The sequence below is a fragment of the Musa acuminata genome, chromosome BXJ2-4 (assembly GCF_036884655.1).
Source record: "Musa acuminata AAA Group cultivar baxijiao chromosome BXJ2-4, Cavendish_Baxijiao_AAA, whole genome shotgun sequence".
NCBI lineage: Eukaryota > Viridiplantae > Streptophyta > Magnoliopsida > Zingiberales > Musaceae > Musa > Musa acuminata.
Genome location: NC_088341.1, coordinates 45,690,001 through 45,709,733, shown reverse-complemented (window position 1 = coordinate 45,709,733; position 19,733 = coordinate 45,690,001). Strand labels below are relative to the sequence as shown.

Genomic DNA, 19,733 nt, shown 5'->3' with positions numbered 1-19,733 from the left:
TAATCTATCTTCCGTATCGGCTTCCCTTTCACGCTCCGAAAAAAAACCCATTATTAATTTATTTTATATTATGATTTTTCTTTTATATTTTGATCTCCCTTAGATAATAAATTTTCCTATATTTAAAGATCTAATTTGACTATCCAGATTTTATATTTAAATCCAACGAATATTAACTATTTTATCTCAAACTTAATTACAAATTTCCGAATCTAATTTAAATTGAATCGAATAGATAAAAAGAGCCAACTTTTTCGGAAAAATCATTGTATTATATATATATATATATATATATATATATATATATATATATATATATATATATATCAGTTAGACTTAGGCTCCAATTTTTGTTCAAAAAATAAAAAAATAAATAAATAATACAAGCGACAATACGCGCGTGCAAACACCGCAACCCGGAAGATTCCTTCCTGATTCCGGCGGGACCCACGAAACAGCCCGGATATTTCTGAGGGCATACAAAAAAACCCTCGATAGAATTGCCGAAGCCCCCTCCATTCGCGCCGCCTTCGTCTCCCACCCTTACCCCCGGCGGCGGCGTCGGCAGCTCCTCCTCCGCCACCACTATCTAGAGATCCACCGTAACCCAAGAGATAAGAAGATCGCAGATGGCCGATCCGAGGACGTACGGAGGAGACGACGCCGATCATCGCCAGGGTTCGGGCGGGCGGCGGCTTTACAGCCCCTACCACGAATTGCAGATCCCCTACCGAACCCTCTACGACCTCCCCACCTCGCCGGAGTTCCTCTTCCAGGAGGAGTCCGTCGCCCAGCGCCGCTCCTGGGGCGAGAACCTCACCTACTACACCGGCATCGGGTACCTCACCGGTGCCGCTGCTGGCGCTTCGCTCGGCCTGCGCTGCTCTCTCCGCTCCGCTGAGCCTGGGGACACCGTCAAGATCCGGCTCAACCGCATCCTTAACTCTTGCGGCCAGGATGGCCGCCGGATCGGCAACCGCGTCGGCGTCATCGGCCTCTTGTACGCCGGGCTTGAGAGCGGGATGGTTGCCGCGAGGGATACCGACGACTGGGTCAACAGCGTCGTCGCCGGGCTCGGTACCGGGGCCGTATTCAAGGCCGCCAACGGGCCGCGGTCGGCGGCCGTCGCTGGCGCCATCGGCGGGCTCATGGTTGGAGCTGCTGTAGCGGGGAAGCAGGTCTTGAGGAGATACGTGCCCATCTAGGGTTCGATCTCTCCCTCTCTTTTGTCCTTTCGGATAAGTCTATGTTATCGATATACCAAATTTTGACCTTAACGCGTTTGGTGGAATGACCGGAGGGTCAGAAAGATTATTGCAATAAGCTTATTAGAAACAACTGAGTTGATGTAGGATCGCAAGTGATAAGTTTTACATATTATGGATTTTTGCTTGCATGAATCAGGAGCTTGTCAAGATAATCCTGTGCTACTTGTTTGTGGTAAAGTACAATTAGAACATTAGCTGCTTGGATCTTGCATTTGTGTGTCAGAATCCTGCTAATGTCTTCCGTATTCTTTTTGTGATCAAAGATTTTCTTTTGGCTATTAGATGTTGTCATGCTCCTTGTCTGATCTTGTCATCCATGAGTTCAGGATGTTGTTGATTATACTTTTTTGGCATTACTTTCTCGTGACGTATAAAAAGATCCATTGGTTCTGCTTGGTGAAGTTGGATCGACTCTTTTTTTTTTTTTTTCCTATTGAATGAATGCATTCTATGGATTGGCACCATTGTCGAGCTGCTCGAAAGTTATTTTTGTGTTTATAACTAGAACTGATTGTAATTTGTTTGCTCATTTGGTTTAACAGGAATTCTAGGTATATTTTTCATATGTAGGTGGTGGAAGCATTGTCCTGAAAAATGCATAGAATTTTTCTTTTCACTGTTACTTGTTTCGGAGTTTGGAGGTAATCAGAGTGACATTGTTCTTTGTTTATGTAAAATATTATGAAGAACAATCATATCTTTTGCTAAACTGGAAATTTTATTGTTGTCCTTCAACATTAATTAGTTCAGAGACACAAAGCACCACCATGCCATCTTGGCATCATTTTTTCAGTTTTACTTTAACATTGTATTGACATATCTTATCATGGAATTGTCACCGGCAAAACATAATTCCTTTTATAGATTCCCTCACATCTAAGCCCACCTTGAGGCACATTAGAAACTTCTCATGACTTCCAAGGATTTTTTTCTAACATTTGTAGCTAAGTTACATTTTTTTGGCATGTAACTTTTTCATGTTCCAATTCGTATGCTAGTCTTTACTCTTTCGTCTTTTGATTTTCTTCTTGCTCATGCATTAAATCCTACATCATTTACTTTTTTTGGCAATTTTGAGACAGTACCAGGAAATGACATGAATTACTATATTTCAGTTATTGCAATAATATGATGGACTATTCAAAAAGAAATGGTAATAAAAATATATCTTTGCGCATAGGGTAAAATGAATTTGACCAAAGTGGATAATCACAAAAATTAGTCAGATGTTAATAATTTCTTGTTTTACAGTCTTTTATGATACACTTCTTTGGCTCATAGGATTTTAATAGCTATGTTGAGTAATTAACCGTGGTATCTACTTCGTCTAAGATTTTAATTGCTATGCTGACACCTAATTTTCATTTTAAAACACGGTTGGTTTGTGCCATGAAGAGAATGTATTGACCTTTAATCTTATGCATTAGATAAATGTATGAGTAAGACACTGAGAGAGAAGAAACCAGCTATTGTTGCAAGATTACCAACTATAATTTAGATGACATCTTCACCAGATTAAGCACTGACATGATGAAATATAATTTAGGGATGATTCAACTTCACAATCTGGAAATGTGGTCTACTAATTTGGGTCAGTCATATCAAGGGGATGGAGGAAAATAATTCTTACACTAACTAGTTGATGCCATTAGCAATTTAGAAGAAAATGGAATATAAACAACTTGCTGTTTATATTCAGCTGATGATGTTTTCAGAATGGCTAAATCTTTCGAGGGAGTATTCTTTGGCACATTAGAGGTTATAAAATTCAGGTTTTCAGCTTGATTTTGGATGACTGGTCTTTTTGTCAACTTAATTAAACCTCCACTTTATCCTACCGGATGAGAATGCTTTCTGATTTAAATCAGACTTATGTGTTCCACTATAAACTTTGTAATTTTTCTCTCGTTTGTTCCTTAGGTCGTGTTCTTTCATCGTGCCTTCCCTTTCTCTGTTCTTCTCCGTTGCTTGTTCCCTTTCTTGTGGATGATGCCTATGAATCTTCTCTGGACTCTATGATTCTGCCTTGCAGTCCACATATGTAATAGTCAGACTGGGTAGATGGAAGCAGATGGCCGATCAACGTCCTCCTGTTGCTGTTGTCAATTGCCTGATCACTATACCCAAGTAAGTTGATTATGTTCATTACATGTCTATCAGCTTTAGATTTTGTTATGCAACAAATAAGATGAACTCAACAAGTTAGTTCTTTCTATTTGCTAAGGTTCTCTCAAAATGTTCACTTAGTTCACCTTTAGTTATTGTTCATTGAAATAAACAATGTTACTGTGTATCACAAATTTAATTGATTTTACCTTAATTATGCAGCATTTTTTTTCGACACATTGAATCCTCGTAGGATATCCATTGAAAATAATTGCCAACATTTTTCTGTCATATAATCTGAGAAACTCCATATAATTATTGCCTGTCATGCAACTCCTCCACAGGGAACCATGGAACTATTTGAACATGTGCTGTCTTTTCTCACCAAACTTTATATCTTTTTTATCTTTCTTTTCACTCAAAAAGAATGGAGGACATAATTTAGGTGGAGGGAGTCGGTCACTGGTAATATATTTCGATTCGAACCCTCGCTGATCGATTTGTTGGTACCACTCTAATAATTGCACCGGCCTAGTTTGGACAGCCGTCACTGCTCAGCCTGTGGTAGATGAGACCTTCGAACCCGAGCCTCGAAGTGGACCGGTCCGAAAACATAAACCCAAATTGGCACGAGAATGTGCTGATTCAATCGGGCGAATTCGAAATCGAACCGATTTGTGCTTATAATCCAATCAACGCAAAGCAGAGCGAGTCGCCAAGGGCAACGTTGAACGAAGACTCCCCCGACATGGAGGGCGGAAGAAGGTGGGAGGAGATGCCGGTGGACTGCCTGGTCGACATCTTCCGGCGGCTCGGCCTCCACGACCTCACCCTCTCGGTGCCCTTCGTCTGCAGGTGCTGGCGGCGCGCCTCCCTCGATCCCGGCTGCTGGCGGCGCCTCGACTTCCGGTCGCTTGACTTCATGCCGTGGAGCCACTTCTCCAGGAGCTTCAACTCTTGCTACCGCCTCAGCAGCCTTTCCTTCTCCGCCTTCATGAGGTTCGTGGTCGCCCGCAGCCGCGGCTCCGCGGCGGAGCTCCTCTTCCCCTTGTCCTTCGGCGCGTCGATCCAAGACCTGACCTTCGTCTCGATGAAGTGAGTCCGAGTATGACCGCCTCTCTCCATCTCGTCTTCTTCGTCTCCGGCGATGTCTGTTACGATTTACATACCTATCATCAGATGCCCGAGGTTGAAGCGTCTGGCTTTGCCTGAAAACTTTATGCTAGAAGACGACCTGCTCATCCCGGAGCTCGTCGGGCGATGGAGAGACCTCGAGCAGCTCGAGATGGAGACGAAGCCCTCCTCCTTCTTGGAGATGATCGCCGTGATCGGCCGTAACTGTAGCAGGTTCGGCCGGTTGAAGGTGCGCGGTCTGATCGGCAAGGAAGACGCGAGGGCCATCGTGGATTGTCTTCCGGACCTGAACCACTTGGAGCTGAGCAAATCCTACTTGACGAAGGAGGAGTTGGTGGTGATCGTAAATGGCTGCAGAAAGCTAGAAAGATTGACCGTGAAGGATTGCCTGGGTCTTCAAGTGGACGATGAGGTGGTCAGATCGGCGTCAAGGATCAAGTGCTTCGAACATGAGGGTTCGAAGCTGCTTGATGATTATGGATATGAGACAGATGAATCGGAGCAGCAATCTGGATTTTTCTACTGGTGATGAAACCTACATGTTTTCCGAGAAAAAAGTGGCCTAAAAGAATGTTCATTTCATCTCTTAGTTTGGTGAGCTAACTAAGAAAAAGGAATCGGTCAGGATAATTAGCTGTGTCTCAAACTTTGGTTTCAGAAGATAATTTATGAGCCAGTGGATGAGATCTTTTATGTTTCTAAATTAGCATGCCAGATTGGCATATCCATTACTTTTGAGTTCCTATAGGTTACTGTTGGTCGGCTGTATTGTGTTTACGTAACAGATGACAGGTACAACAACAACATTTGTGATATGATGCGAGTGTCAATCGGAGGCGATCACTTTTGCTTCTCGCTTAGAGTTGCTGAAACCGACGGTATCGACATACAGAAACAAATCACAAATTGCAGGAGAAAGAACAAAAGCTGTCTTCTTGCTGCAGAAGGGGTCAACTTGGAATGAAAGGCAATAGGGTGGACACTTGGGATGAACTACGCCGATCGACTTGTCCAATCTACAATTTATAATTACGTTTTTTACTTCAATATATATATATCAAATCTTGAAAACTATTTTTAATTCGACAAATTCTCAATTAGTGTTTTTGAGGAATTACAGCTTATTTAGACTATTTAGAGGATGCTTTTGATTTAAGAATAAATCCGTCTTTATCCGCGCACACGTGGAATGACGTGGTGCGTCTTGCGCGTCTCATGGCCCTTTGGGTCCCATGTCGGTGCATCCAATCACGAGACGGGGCGGAAGGGTGTGGGCTGCAATGCTAGCGTTCGGCCGAAGCATCATCCTCTCTCTCTTCTCTCGCTGCCGCTTGGGAATTCTCGTGAGGAGATTTGGGCATGGAGAGATTGCCGGGGGAGCTGTGCCTCAAGATCTTCCACCTGCTGAACCATAGATCTCTCGCTGCTGCTCCCCAAGGTCTGCCATCGGTCCGCCTCTTATTACCCTTTCGCAGCAGATCTTCGCGTTTCTTGTTCTTGCCGAATTCTCCCTAATCGACGCCGGTTTCTTCATAATTGCCTTCCACTTTTTGTAGCTTTATGCCGTTCGCCATGGAATTAGACACATTATCGTAAAATCTGTGTAGCTTGTACTGGAAATACGTTTCTTGATTCATGATAAGTGTCAAGCAACTTTAGATGTTAATAAAAGGACAGGTTTGCACGGCAATTCATATATGTCTTCGTCAGACGTGTAATTGGTACTTGGTAGATCACGTTGGGCGCAAAAAGAACTTGCTTTGGGATCACAAATGGCAATGACAGATAGGAGTGTTAGTTCATTTAGGTATTGTAAACTAATACACTGGCAGCTTAATTTGACATGCTCACTAATTATCCAATTTTTTAGCACTTCTTTTTCGGGGTTCAATTATCTAAGTATATAGAAGCTTTCAGTTCGTATCCTTAAGAATTGCTGTGATAGAATGTTATGGCACCAAATAGCATGCTTGCTTATGTGAAGTTATCCTTCTGATCATAGTGCTTCCTGGAGCAAGGCAGAAAATTAGTACACAAGTTATTGTATTATAAATTTGGTATTGTAACCACTGTGGGTGCATCTACCTTCGAAAGGCTTTCAATACTGATTCATGCTGAAATCTAGTGTGCAGAAAGTGGAGGGTATTGGCATCTGATGATGCACTGTGGTCCAACCTATTTAAGGAAAGATGGGGAGGAGACTGTGCAGCATTTTATGCCCCAATTGATCCCAAATCCTGGAAGGATGTATACATAGTGCAACACCGATGTGACCGGTTTGGACTGTAAGTTTTTGGCTCATCTTGTGTCGTCCTCCTTTTCTAAAAAAGGATCTGCAAACAGAAGTTGACATTATAAATCACCTTAAGAAACATTGCTTCAGAGTTCTATATGTATAGATATATGTAGCTTGGTATCGAATTACTTTGTGATTAAAACTTAGCAACACTTAATTATTATGGATGGTTGTAGTGCAGATCAAATAAAGACTTAAATTAGTAGATTAGTGCATGTTGCAAGTTGCAATATGTTTTCTTAGTGTTTTATGCTTCAAAGCTGTATTATACATCTTCTTCAGTAAAGCTCCAGTAACAAGATTGACTGGTGTATGGAAACTTGCCTGTAAGTTGTGACAAAGTTATAGCTTCAATGGGAATATGCTGCATTTAAAGGACATAACACATCTAATCAACTCAATGTTACTCATGGACATAATCAGAAGATAACTAAAATTGGTTTCCCTACTAAAATCAGTTGCATTACGTAGATAGCTATCTTACCAATTTTCTGCAATAAGAGTGAGTATATTTCCACAGCTTGGAAATTTCACCTAGGTATAAACATCAGTAGGGAACTGATGCATTATGTAAAAAGTGAACCCAAAATGCCAATTGCTTTATCTGATTAGTGGAGTTGCACAAAGATTTTCCTTGAAATACTAAAGAAAGATTTGTTTGAACTAAGAATCCCTTGTGACTGAGGTATTTTAGCACACAGACTGCATAGATAAGCTTAACAACTTATTATTGTTACTGAAAAATAGTTGAACTTCTGTCTCCATTATAAGTATACTTATAATTATAGGTTGATTGGAACATGGGCTGGAGATTCCTCAGCTAATATTTTTCTGTATGTAAAGAATGCATATCTGAGTTACTCTTAAAAATGATTGTGTATGGATGCTCATTGATCATAAATTTGGGTTATATAGAATTTTGTTTTGCTGCCCTACCAGGTTAGATGTTAATGTTAAATTAACATAAATAACTGATAGGGATATGCAGTATTAGGTTTCACAAGCAGAAAAGAATCAACCAGCTTAGTCTAATAAACGGAAGTAACTGACTAGTAATTTTCTATTTTTTTGTAATTTGGAGAAAAGAAATCTTCACTAGACATTACTAACTTGTCTCATTAAAGAGGTTACTGTCTCAAATTATCTATCTTTGAGTGAAATTTTATTGTCTGGCCCCAAAGAACCTTTATAAGAGAATCAAAAGGACATGCTTTTTGATATATGAGTGTCTGTTCCCATTTCTTTCCTTCTAATTGCTATGTCCATGCCATTCTTGATATCGAAGAGAAGTTTTGTTTTGGTCTCTTCAGAGTCTTTAGATGTGGTCCTCAAATTAATACAGGTAATCTTAGCAATGTTAATTGTTATGAATAAGGGCTATTCAGGATGAGGATTACTTTCTTAGGAAATCCACCTTTCTTTTTCGTATTGAAGAGATTTATTTTTTGGTCTCTTAATGTGGTCCTTAAATTAGGACAGATAACCTTGTCAAACTTTATTGTTATGACTAGGACTACTATCAGACAAGATTGGCTTGTCAGATACTGTAAGAAAGATGCTTAATAGCCTCAACAGTGATCAGATCTAATACAGTAATACATTCTCACAAGCAAGTGACTTGTTTTGGCACAATCACTAATTCCAGACCAGATTGACAATTAGTGCAACCTTCTTATAACAAATCACCTTAAATTGAGGATTCTGTAGTTAATTATTACAGCAGAGACTCGAATTGGACTATGCTTTCTCTGGTATTTTCCCTTTGGCATATTATTCTTATTCAATTCTGGCCATCCCATAGAAGATATTCTTTTTAAGCAGTGGTTTTCCTTGAAGGTTAAGATTGTCAGAAGTCTTAACAACTAAAAATTTAGCATCCCAAGGGGGAAACTTTATGCTCTTGTCTGGAAAAGTAATTTTAACTTCATCATATGTTAGAGCTTGTAGCTCGATGATAGCATTGTAGATTTTCTATACCAGTTAGCATCAAATCTCTGCTTCTTTGCTTATTCAGAACAAAACAATTGGGTATTGCATCTCAGGGGCCTAAGGATCATCACAGAAGGTAATGATTACTATCTCATCCATCAAGGTGAAATCCAAAAATACCTGGGCATGCGCAATCTCAGAAATGAAAGTTGCGATGATGTAGCGCCTCTACAAGGCGTTGAAGAGCATCACTCAGGGATTCCGGATAGAATCCTTTTCTTTCTTGGGGATCTTGAGGCTGCCTGTGCAGCGGCCAAGCGTTTACAGACGTGAACATGCATTTTCGTCAAAGATGAATGAAACAGCGCACTGTATTATTCGGTGCAGGTATTCTTTATACAAATCACAACTGATTTCTGTAGATCAGTATATTTGTGCATTGGATTCTTGTGGATTTGTTTTCCTAAATGTTATTAAAGTCAGATTTTACCTCCTTCAGGAACTCCTTCCGGGAAAGTGAGTGTCAAATCTCTGATGTTTCCTTTGCTTAACAGCATAATTATACAATTAATGGCCAACCACACCCGAGTATGTGAGAGAAAGCTTCTTGCAGTACCAAGTTGTGTGGTGAACCATTAATGCAAACTGAGTTTTTAATGTTGAGGAAAGTTGATTTCGTATGAAATAAATGCCACAGTGCACCTTCTACATGTCCTAAAACTTTGGCATTTCCTCTTGTATGCAGATTGTAGTGGGAAAGAGTTGATGCTATCACAGAAAAGAGTGCATGTAACTTGAAAGGCAACCAAACAAGGAAGACTTTACCCGTCCTATTGGGAACTGATGCCAAGTTGCTGAAGGATATCTTACGTGGTCCAGAAAGAATGAAAAGTTTGTTTGTGGAGAAAGAATGTACCGTCTCCTCTTCTGCCGTAATGACCTCAGTAAGTACATAGAGATCCTTAGCATCTTGATAGATAATGCTTTCTTGGAGCGGAAAAGAAGGTGAAGGGTCAACGTAAGCTGAGGTTGACAAAAAAGCCTTCTTATTTGCTCAAGACAGTTGACTATGGGTGGCTCACATCAACTTCATTTTGGCAGAATGATAATGTTGACAATTGAACCGGTCATATGGCTGCTAGGATCGAATTGCGAGTGTATTACGGCATTAGACGTGAGGAATCTGACTTTCTTCTTTGGCTGCAATTTCCAAATACATAACACTTCGTTTCTTTTATTGGAAGGTTGTCATGAAAATATAAGAAAATTGCCCCTAACAGTGTTCCAAACAAAGTTGTATCATTGTTCTATCCGGTCAAGTCTCGATCACTAAGTTATTGATTGAACTAATGAAGGAACTAATTGAACCATATGCCTAATGATTTTTTTAAAGCGTAATGTATTGTCGATGTAAAAAATAATTTTTTAAGGGAGAAAAAAAGAAGAAGAATACACTGTAAAGGAATGACAGAATAATAACTATAATAAATTTCTTCATTCTTGAATTGAATGTATTTCAATATTAGGATTCAAACGATTTAATCTCCAACTATTTCAATGCTTTTGAAGGTAAGTAAGAGGTCGGAGAAGTGTCAATGTAAGTAGGGATATCTCTACCTAAGATAATGGGATAAATTAATTTTTATTTTATTTTAAATTAATAAAAAAAGATTATTTATAATCTCATATAAATATTTTTAAATTATTCATTATAAATATCCTCCTCCTGATAGTCGAGGTCATATAACATCGACGACAAACGATGATGATGACAATTGATCTTAAAAATGAGCAATATTGTAACATCGATGGTAACTAAAACGATATTGACTGAGGATAATAAGAGATTATTAGGAAAAAAAATAAATCGATAATATTAAGATTATAAATATTTTTTTTTTAATTATCAATAAAAAAAAATTACTAGTGAAAAAAAGGACTATGGATTTTATTATCAATAGTAAAAAAAAATGAATATGAAGCTACAGGAAATTCAAAAAGCATTGAACCCAATCTCTACCTGCATTAGTGACTAGAAATTGAATTATGTGGACCCCGTATGGTCGATCGGACCCAACCGCCATTTAGAAAGCAGGTACCTCACGGGTAGTAAGTCAATAAAGAGGAAAGGTTTTGCCCTTCGAAGTGCCGACTGATGGATATTTCCGTAATTTGCGAGAAAGGATGATGACATATACGTCATTTGGAGATGATAAATCGACTCCGTGGAGATGGCGGAGTTCACGGCGCAGCCGCAGCAGCCATCGTGGACTACAGCCTGGGAGTAGGTGAGAGGTTTTCCAGCTCTCTGTCGCTCTATTAATCCTCTTTTGCATGGTTTGTGACCTGCAATTCGTTCCTTGCTTTGCAGATTTGCATCCGATCTTTGCATCAAGGAAATGGCCGATTCCAAGGTGTATCGCTTCGATGAGGTCTCCAAGCATAACGTCGCCAAAGACTGTTGGCTCATCATCTCCGGAAAGGTCCTACCTTTTTCTTCTACCAATTCTGTGTGTGTGTGTGTGTGTGTGTGTTCGATTAGTTGATTTTGATGGATTTGTCGGCGTTAGAAATTTCTGGCAAGAACTATTAAGTACTCTTTATTTTGAAGGTCGCTCAGTTGAGATCTGTGAGAAAGGGGAAATTTTGGTGGGAAAAAGAGTTCTTTATTTCACAGGGTTCGGATTGTTGATTCTTGGAGAGTTGGTTGTAGAAAGAACACATGATTTGCCTATTAGCTAATAAAGATTATGCTGCGTGACACCCAAATAGGGTTTGGCATGTTCGCAGTAACCTTTGCTGCCGTTAATATTAATTATTCACCAGTATGAATCTGGGGCACTTAGCAAAAGATTTGATTTTGATGTGAAGGCCTCACGTTACACCCAACTGCATATAGAACAATAGGCAAAGGATGTTAGTACCTGATTTTATATGGGTTTATAATAAATGATCCCTTTTAAGTCAAATATTAAAGGATCTTCCCATGCTATAAACTATAAGGGTTTTGATGGCAAAACCAACCACTTCTTTTGTGAAAAAAAGATACATATACAGTAGTCAGTTTAATCATGAGTAGCCTTGGCTTCAATTAAGACCCTTCAATTTGCAAGAGACTAGAAGTAGGCAAGATGCACTCTTGACTAAGACTTCATTAGTCTCTGGCCAGATATTCCTCCAACCAAATGTGTTGTGCACCCCTATGATCTTTCCAAGTTTCTAATTCTTTTCAGGTTGATTTTATAGCATGTTAATAATCTCTGGTAACATAGTCCTACCAAATATTCTCTACAGCTAGACTTTCTGGAGTTACTTTTTTATGGCTTAGTAAATCGTATAGCTTTCAACAGTTATTCGCATTTAGCAGTTCTAATCAATTAATTGTGATTGTTTATGATTGTCTAGATTTCATTCTAAATGATGTTTTTTCTTTATCAATTTTTTGAGGGAAGCATGTATCATATGGGTTGAAGGGTTATATCGAATTGTATCCTTATAGCACATAACATAAATGAAAACCTGAACCTCATAGATTTAGGCATAAGTTTAATTGGTCTCGTATTAGTGAAACCTGTAATGCACGAGCTAGCTGGCTGGCTTCAGAAACTATAAAAATTATGGAATAATGGTAATGATATGTATCCTTAACCTCTTCCTTCTCCTTTTTATTCTTTAAATAAATATTTAGCCATTTAAGGCATCCCTTGTGATCAAAGGATGATATGTTTAGGCACATTCAAATATCACAACCAATTCCAGAATTTAAAGTAGTCGTTAAACTGCCAATACTTTTTGGACTAGGATCCTGTGCACTTAACTGGGTGTTATTGACTTAATTTCTGAATCAGCTGTAATACTTGGTTTGATATTCTATGCTATCTTCTAGCTTTATTACTCATCGAAGAGGTTCTATGTGAAAATCCTGTGTGCTCATGCTTAACACATATTGCTGTCACTAAACATGTTCACCACATTTTCTTTCACTGCTGACTAATGCCAGTGAATGATTGATCGTTTCAGGTTTATGATGTCACCCCATTTTTGGATGAGCATCCTGGTGGCGATGAGGTTTTGCTAGCAGTAACCGGTAAGAATTCAATCTTTTTCCTTTTCTTTTTGACCCTTGCCTTGTATTGTAACTTGCTGTCCCTTGTGATTACGATTTTTGTTGGATGCTTTCTCTGCTTTACTCGAAAGGAATCATAATCAGACCAGTCAAAATTCAGAAGTTTATGTTCTTTTATGTTTACAAAGTATAGTAAAATTCTCTGCTGAATCTCTCTGCAGGAAAAGATGCCACCAATGATTTCGAGGATATAGGTCATAGTAATTCTGCCAGGGATATGATGGCCAAGTACTACATTGGGCAGGTAGATCTTTCAACAGTTCCAACAAAGGGCACCTACATACCACCTCAGCAAGCATCCTACAATCCAGATAAAACTTCAGAGTTTGTAATCAGAATTTTGCAGTTCCTTGTGCCCATAATGATTTTGGGCTTAGCCTTTGCTGTCCGGCGCTTCACCAAAGCAGATTAAGCATTCTGTCATAATTATTCGTCCTCTACAAAATTCGCTACATTAGTCAATTTAAAGACTTGGAAATTATTGAACTATTATGTATTGCTACTTACTGTGATGCAGTGATTGCCTTCTCACGCCTGTTGGTTAAAATTTGCATCAACTTGGTTCTTTCTGATGGAAATGTGATTTTCTTGTGTTGGTGAGATATCTGCCAAAGCTGCTGATAGTCCATTGACAATTTTTTGGTGCTTGATTGTGTACTGCTGCATGGCTGTTGTTTGAAATCTCAGATTTACTGGCTATCATGTGATTTCTGGCTGGAAGCTTAATTTTTGCTCATGCTATGTTGCTGGGAAACCTTCCTTTTTTTGTAGCCATCATATTTCACCCAAGAATTTGACTAATACTCTTGAGAATGTTATTGAGCACCCCTTTGCTGCTTCCCAAATATGATTTCTGGGAATTTTTAGTCTTATATTATGGTTGTAAAGATTCATTAGATGCATCAACTTGTAAAAGAGGTTAGTATTTCATAGCTTGCATGCAGGCTCTGCAGTCACTCAAAGTAATGATGTCTGAGACATCTGCTGATACCAATCCTTGTAACCTTGTCAAGTACTCGCAAGATTTTAGGTTTGCTCATCTTCATAGATCCAGCAGTCCTCAAACACCATCCTCTGTTGGCTGGTTGCCAATGATGAACTAATGAAGTTGCCAATTCAATTACTTGCTTTGTTCTTGTGCAGCTTCAACATATGAGCAAATCGATGAACGTGGAAGGATATGTTAAAAGGGTTCTTGATGACTTCCTAATATTCCAAGTAATTACCAAACAAGTTCATGGAAATCATAGTCTATTTGTTAGATGAATATAAATTAGGTGGCGATCTCTACTTCCTTGTACCCACCTTGACACATCTTAGATGACCTAACTGTTCCTATTAGCTCAACTTCCCCACCTTCCACCTTCCCTTGCTCGCAAACTGCTTGTATAAATGACAGCTCTCTAAGACAAGGCTTGCATCCCAAAACTTGCATTAGCCATGGGCTCCCTCGTCATCAGCAACGAGGACAGGGAAGGCGCGGAGATCATCTACGGCGCGGAAGAATGCCACAGCCACTCCGTAAAGATGCTGGAGGCGGTCGGCTTCCCGAAAGGAGTCCTCCCGCTGAGGAACCTCGAAGAGTGCGGGTGGGTGCAGGCGACGGGCTTCGTGTGGATGAAGCAGAAGGAGCCGTACGAGCACTTCTTCACCGGAACCAACACTCGGGTGAGGTACGACAGGGTGGTGACGGCGTACGTGGAGATGAAGAAGATGAAGAAGATGACGGGGGTGAGGAGCAAGCAGGTGCTGCTGTGGGTGCCCATCACTGAGATGAGCATCACCGACGCCGATGCCGCGAAGATATACTTCAAGTCGGCGGTGGGGATCGGGAGGTCGTTCCCCATCTCGGCCTTCGTCGACGAGGCGGAGGGGCAGGAGGAGGAGAAGAAGAAGCTTGAAGTCGAGGTGGGTGCCTGAGGACGTCAGAAGATGCATTCCCATGTGAACTGTGTGTCCGTCTAAATTGTTCGTGCAATTACATTTATGCCCATCACTATGTATCGATGTAATGATGACGACATATCTATACCCGTTATAATCCGTCCAATAAATTCTGATTAATCACTATTAGTCATTATTATTAGCAGGTTTGAAGGAGTATTAACGATTTAAGTTCGAGTATATTACCACACGTTATTCACGTCGTCGGCCGATCCGTTCTACCTTCCGAGTGGGTCCCGCGACCGTCAAAGCCAAACGTGTTGGACCGGTACTCAGCGACCCAACCACACGAGCTGCACATGCTTCTCCATCGTGTTCCGCGTGGGCCCCGTGGCCGTCACGGGTCGGCACGCGTGTGCGCGACTCGGTGGCCAGTCAATGATCTCAAGTCTTTGGTCAACCAAGAAGAAGATGGAGATGCGTCGGCCTGTGAGAGGAGACGCGCGGCGATCAGATCGGAGAAGACGGATAAGACGTAGAAGAAACGAGCGTCGACTTGATCAGCCGGTAAGGAAAGCGTTCCTCAACGCCGAAACCGCACAAAAAGCCACACCGCCTCTCGCCTCCTATATATATGTCCTTCCATTACCGTCCTAAGCCTGCTCGATTTAGATTTGGATCGATAGTTGCCTACTTAATCCTTGGATCAGAAGAAAACGCTCTCTCTCTTTCTTTGTACGAGGATTGAAGCAGGAGGAGGAGAAGAAGAGAATAGGAAGGGGAACAGTTGCCACCGCCAAGCAGACCACCGTCGATCGATGAGCTTTCTGCAGCTTGGCATGGCCCACCACCACGAGAGGAAGGAGAAGGCGGCGACCGAGGCGGGGGCGCCGCCCAGGGGGTGCATGGCGGTCCGGGTGGGACCGGAAGGCGAGGAGCAGCAGCGGTTCGTGGTGCCGGTGGCGCACCTCAGCCACCCGCTCTTCACGGAGCTTCTGGACGAGGCGGCGGCGGAGTACGGATTCAACCAGGCGGGGCCCATCGCCATCCCCTGCGGCATTGAGCACTTCCGCCGCGTTCAGGACGCCATCGACCGCGAGATAGGCGGCGGCGCTGGCCACCATCACCACCACCACAACCATCACCATCACCATCACCATCACCATCACCACCACCATCTTCCCCACTTCGCAGGTTGCTTCGGAGCTTGATGGTTGAAGAGGCCCGGTTTCTTGGATGTCTAATTGTGGATTAACGACGACGACCAAGAAAACTAATGTATAAAGGAGGGAAAAATAAGGAAATCGAGTTTACATGTATGTTTGTAGGAAATATATAAATATGTTAAGGTATTGTAATATAATAAGTGATTCGTAGTGAAGTTTCCATATTAATTTTGGGTCTACTAAGAGCCCATGTTAAAAATATATTCGTTTTCCAATTCCAATCACAAATTCAATTCATTTTTAACTGTTTCATTTCAACAATAAAAATGAATTCTACATCAAGTAGACATAAAATAATATTCTAAAAAAGAATAATATTCTAAGAGTGGATTGCCCATGTAAAAAAGCTCATAAAATGAATTTTTTTGGGATAAATCAGTCATTATTTTTAAACATTTGTATATATACTATTGAAACAATATAAAATATTTCTCTAAATATTTCAACCGATATGCCTCTCTTGTCACTATTTATCCATCAAAAAAATTAAAGACAATCACTCGTCATTATAAATAATAAATGATTTCTAACATATTCAGATGAGATATCGAATCCTCTCTAATTATTATAAAGTATTGAATTATACAAAACTATATTAAGGGTGTATCCAATAAAATTTCTTGGATACTTAAGTTTGTTTTCGATTGTAGTACGACGATAAGTGTAGAATCCTTTAAAATTAAATGTGTTAGAGGAATCATGTTATGTCAACTCTTAAGAATATGAAATGATCATAAATGCGACTTATAACATATAAAAAATAACAATATATGGTATTAGACTATTAGTCACAAGGTATCAAATTATACCCATACTCTAAAACATGATATCATATTTTAAATTTTTATTATAGGAGTGCAATGGAAAGTATATAATCTTAAAATTAAAATATGCTAACGTATTAAACAAAATTGCAAGGTTTCTTCTATACATATTATTTAGCCTCTAACCAAAAGAAAAACATAAACATAATACATCCAAAAGTTATATACATAAAATGTCCATAGAATATCGTCCATAACTATGCTAGGCTTGCACATGCTTAGTTCTCTACCCAATTATTTGGGTAGAATACTAATATCCTTATTTATAAAATATGATTTACGGTGAATACTTACTCACTAAGCATAAGTTTTCATTCAGGTGAACATACATCATGTATAAGATATTTGATGATGAACATCTCATATACTATGTTATAATCCTATAACACAGTATATGAAGATAAAATTCTATGTCAAAATAATTTAAATGCTTATATGCACATATAGGAAATATAACAATTTGATAAACTTTTATACTCTAAATCATAATATATATATGTATTCTCATACCGTACGATATTATAATACATATATGAATTCTCACACAATACGTTATAATATATATGTACACTTCTATACCGCACAACATAATATATATGTAAACTTCCACACCAATTGTCGTAATATGTCTGTATACTATCACACTGCACATCACAGAAAATACATATTCTCTTATACTGTTCGTCATTATATATACATGCATACAAGATATTTTTATTATAATTCATATATAATTATGCTTACAAAATACATACATTCACATTCAGCTCTATCACGATCATATTACTTGAAACATGTTTTTCAAAATATATTATACATACGATAATTTATATTATTACTATTTTATAACGAGTTAAACTTATATTTTCCTAATTGAACTAAAAAATAAAGATACAAATGAAAGACCATATTCTTTAATAATTGAGGAGCAATATACCTATCAAATTGGAAGCATAAGATGATGAGATATCTTAATTAAGAACCATATATCTTGAATTATTAATTTATAATAATTTATAGTAATAATTTATAAAAAAATGTTTGATATAATCTTATATAAAATAGACCGTACTCAACCTGAAAATTTATCTAAATTTCACTATCAATTTTCTAACCATTCACTTTGAACTATTTAGTATTAATCAAATCATCGCGTAATTTCATAAAAATTTTTTTGCTTTACTATTCTAGCTAACCAAACGATATTGAACTATAATGAAATTTTGTAAAAGACTACACGACATATAAAACTAAATACATATTAAATTTTAACTTAAAATTGAATCATTTGGAGGTTAAACTATCCTCTTAATTCGACTACAACACCTATTTTGTTCTACTCAAATTTGGTTGGGACTATTTAAATTTATAAATCTCATATCTTAGTGTATAGATGTGACATTCACTCAAATTAAAATATCACATAACCAGAAATATTTTAAAACATGGCAAAAGGATAGAGTATAATCATATTCTCGAGGGAGCTTATTTAGTTTGAATATAATCCTTTTTGAAAAAATAAGAGATTCTATGCACTTCAAATTGGGACAATTATAACTCTATATACAAATCCTTTAGAATAATAAGAGAATCATATAAAATATATTCAAAAATTAAATATTAATTCAAAATCTAAGTTACTCAAAAATAGCTAAAAATATCAACTTATAATATGTAAAACTAAAACTTATAATAAGAAAAGAATTTAGTTTTTCTTATCTCATTTATTAGTGTTAAAGGTTTTCTAGCCCCCTAGAAAAGCTAAGGGAATGAATGAGATTAAGAATGAGAAAAATAGTGGTTATCATGTTCATAAAGAGGATGAGATTAAAATAAGATTAATGTGTTTACAAGTTTAGGGTTTAACCTTATTAGGCCTTATTTAGAGTTGTTTTTCTTCTTTTACTAATATAATTAAGTTTACTTTGGCTTGATAAAGATGTTATTTTTTTAGTCTAACCTCATACTTCAATCTCACTTATTTATCTCAATACTTAGTATAACACTTCTCTTTTATTTGTATCTCTATTTAATTTTTCATTACCTCATCATGCATTAGTAACTTATGATTCTCTACATATATAATATTTAAAACTTAAACTTCTTTACATTAATTGTGGTCAAACTCATTCAAGCCTTAGATTCACTTAAGGTTGATTAAAATTTAACCGTCATTTCTGGTCAATCATTTGTATGCTTATTACCATAACTTAACTTGATATTCAAGTCCATTAATATACTTTGATTTATTGCACTATGTTTAATGTAAACATTAATACTTATGCATACCCAACCAATATTTAAAAGAAAACTAAGAATGATATTTCTGAAAAACATATACTTCAATCTTAAAAAATATGAACATATTATTTATCATATTTATGAAGCATAGATATAATAAATTATATCACTAAGTAAAGATAATATATATATATATACATATATATATATATTATATATTATTTATAGTTCAAAATGTGTGAGACTCGAGCACTATATATATATATATATATATATATATATATATATATATATATATATATATATATATATATATATATATATATATATATATATATATATATATATATATATATATATATCGGTTCAACCACTCATGATTATAAAGAATACTATCTCTTTTTTGATATAAACTATAAAAAAATTAATATTACTATTTCATAATAACTATTTTAAGGGTTGTCAATGATAAATGAAAATGTCAATTAAAAATAGATTTTGCAAGGTGTGTGTATATATATATATATATATATATATATATATATATATTAGATTGATTTTTTTGTCCTTTACTATATTTGTTTTGCATAATTTCTCAAATAATCTTATCATACCTTTTCTTTTGGTGAAAAGAGAATTTTCAAATTGAATTTGTCATTGCAGTCAAATCTTTGATGTTTCTTATGTTTTCAATATAGG

At 37.7% G+C, this 19,733-nt stretch overlaps 5 protein-coding genes across 11 annotated transcripts; all 5 read left to right on the top strand.

Moving 5' to 3' along the window:
* Positions 1-492: 492 nt before the first annotated feature.
* LOC103982334 (mitochondrial import inner membrane translocase subunit TIM23-1) lies at positions 493-4,058 on the top strand. Of its 4 annotated transcripts, none has more exons than XR_010486478.1 (3): positions 493-1,206; positions 3,301-3,395; positions 3,919-4,058. XR_010486478.1 is itself a non-coding variant. In XM_065106775.1 (2 exons), exon 1 carries the CDS (start codon positions 630-632, stop codon positions 1,203-1,205), a length of 576 nt encoding a protein of 191 aa, XP_064962847.1. In that variant the 5' UTR covers positions 493-629; the 3' UTR covers position 1,206; positions 3,189-3,205. The 4 variants fall into 4 exon arrangements, 2 of the variants coding, with proteins under 2 accessions (XP_064962847.1, XP_064962848.1); XR_010486477.1 differs by having other exon boundaries at positions 3,910-4,049; XM_065106775.1 differs by lacking the exons at positions 3,301-3,395; positions 3,919-4,058 and adding an exon at positions 3,189-3,205.
* Positions 3,943-9,970, top strand: LOC135611241 (F-box/LRR-repeat protein At3g48880-like). Of its 4 annotated transcripts, none has more exons than XM_065106773.1 (5): positions 3,943-4,469; positions 4,554-5,946; positions 8,847-9,120; positions 9,233-9,249; positions 9,479-9,970. In XM_065106773.1, the coding sequence occupies exons 1-2, from the start codon at positions 3,943-3,945 to the stop codon at positions 5,035-5,037; spliced, it is 1,011 nt and encodes a 336-aa protein (XP_064962845.1). In that variant the 3' UTR covers positions 5,038-5,946; positions 8,847-9,120; positions 9,233-9,249; positions 9,479-9,970. The 4 variants fall into 4 exon arrangements, with proteins under 4 accessions (XP_064962845.1, XP_064962843.1, XP_064962846.1 ...); XM_065106771.1 differs by having other exon boundaries at positions 9,233-9,677; positions 9,835-9,970; XM_065106774.1 differs by lacking the exon at positions 9,233-9,249.
* A 901-nt stretch (positions 9,971-10,871) lies between these two features.
* Positions 10,872-13,390, top strand: LOC135611240 (cytochrome b5-like). Its single transcript, XM_065106769.1, has 4 exons — positions 10,872-11,021; positions 11,105-11,216; positions 12,754-12,820; positions 13,021-13,390. The coding sequence occupies exons 1-4, from the start codon at positions 10,918-10,920 to the stop codon at positions 13,269-13,271; spliced, it is 534 nt and encodes a 177-aa protein (XP_064962841.1). The 5' UTR covers positions 10,872-10,917; the 3' UTR covers positions 13,272-13,390.
* Positions 13,391-13,940: 550 nt separating this feature from the next.
* On the top strand, positions 13,941-14,926 carry LOC103982339 (uncharacterized). The gene has a single exon (XM_009399242.3). It carries the CDS (start codon positions 14,300-14,302, stop codon positions 14,777-14,779), a length of 480 nt encoding a protein of 159 aa, XP_009397517.2. The 5' UTR covers positions 13,941-14,299; the 3' UTR covers positions 14,780-14,926.
* A 317-nt stretch (positions 14,927-15,243) lies between these two features.
* Positions 15,244-16,170, top strand: LOC103982340 (auxin-responsive protein SAUR32). Its single transcript, XM_009399243.3, has one exon. It carries the CDS (start codon positions 15,562-15,564, stop codon positions 15,952-15,954), a length of 393 nt encoding a protein of 130 aa, XP_009397518.2. The 5' UTR covers positions 15,244-15,561; the 3' UTR covers positions 15,955-16,170.
* The last annotated feature ends 3,563 nt before the right edge of the window (positions 16,171-19,733 follow it).

Bases quoted from the DNA above. Each gene is read 5' to 3' on its own strand.
- LOC103982334 (XM_065106775.1), top strand. From the start codon at position 630: ATGGCCGATCCGAGGACGTACGGAGGAGACGACGCCGATCATCGCCAG.
- LOC135611241 (XM_065106774.1), top strand. From the start codon at position 3,943: ATGAGACCTTCGAACCCGAGCCTCGAAGTGGACCGGTCCGAAAACATA. The intron at 4,470-4,553 runs GTGAGTCCGAGT...ACCTATCATCAG, and splicing joins CTGACCTTCGTCTCGATGAA to ATGCCCGAGGTTGAAGCGTC.
- LOC135611240 (XM_065106769.1), top strand. From the start codon at position 10,918: ATGATGACATATACGTCATTTGGAGATGATAAATCGACTCCGTGGAGA. The intron at 11,217-12,753 runs GTCCTACCTTTT...TGATCGTTTCAG, and splicing joins GGCTCATCATCTCCGGAAAG to GTTTATGATGTCACCCCATT. The intron at 12,821-13,020 runs GTAAGAATTCAA...ATCTCTCTGCAG, and splicing joins GGTTTTGCTAGCAGTAACCG to GAAAAGATGCCACCAATGAT.
- LOC103982339 (XM_009399242.3), top strand. From the start codon at position 14,300: ATGGGCTCCCTCGTCATCAGCAACGAGGACAGGGAAGGCGCGGAGATC.
- LOC103982340 (XM_009399243.3), top strand. From the start codon at position 15,562: ATGAGCTTTCTGCAGCTTGGCATGGCCCACCACCACGAGAGGAAGGAG.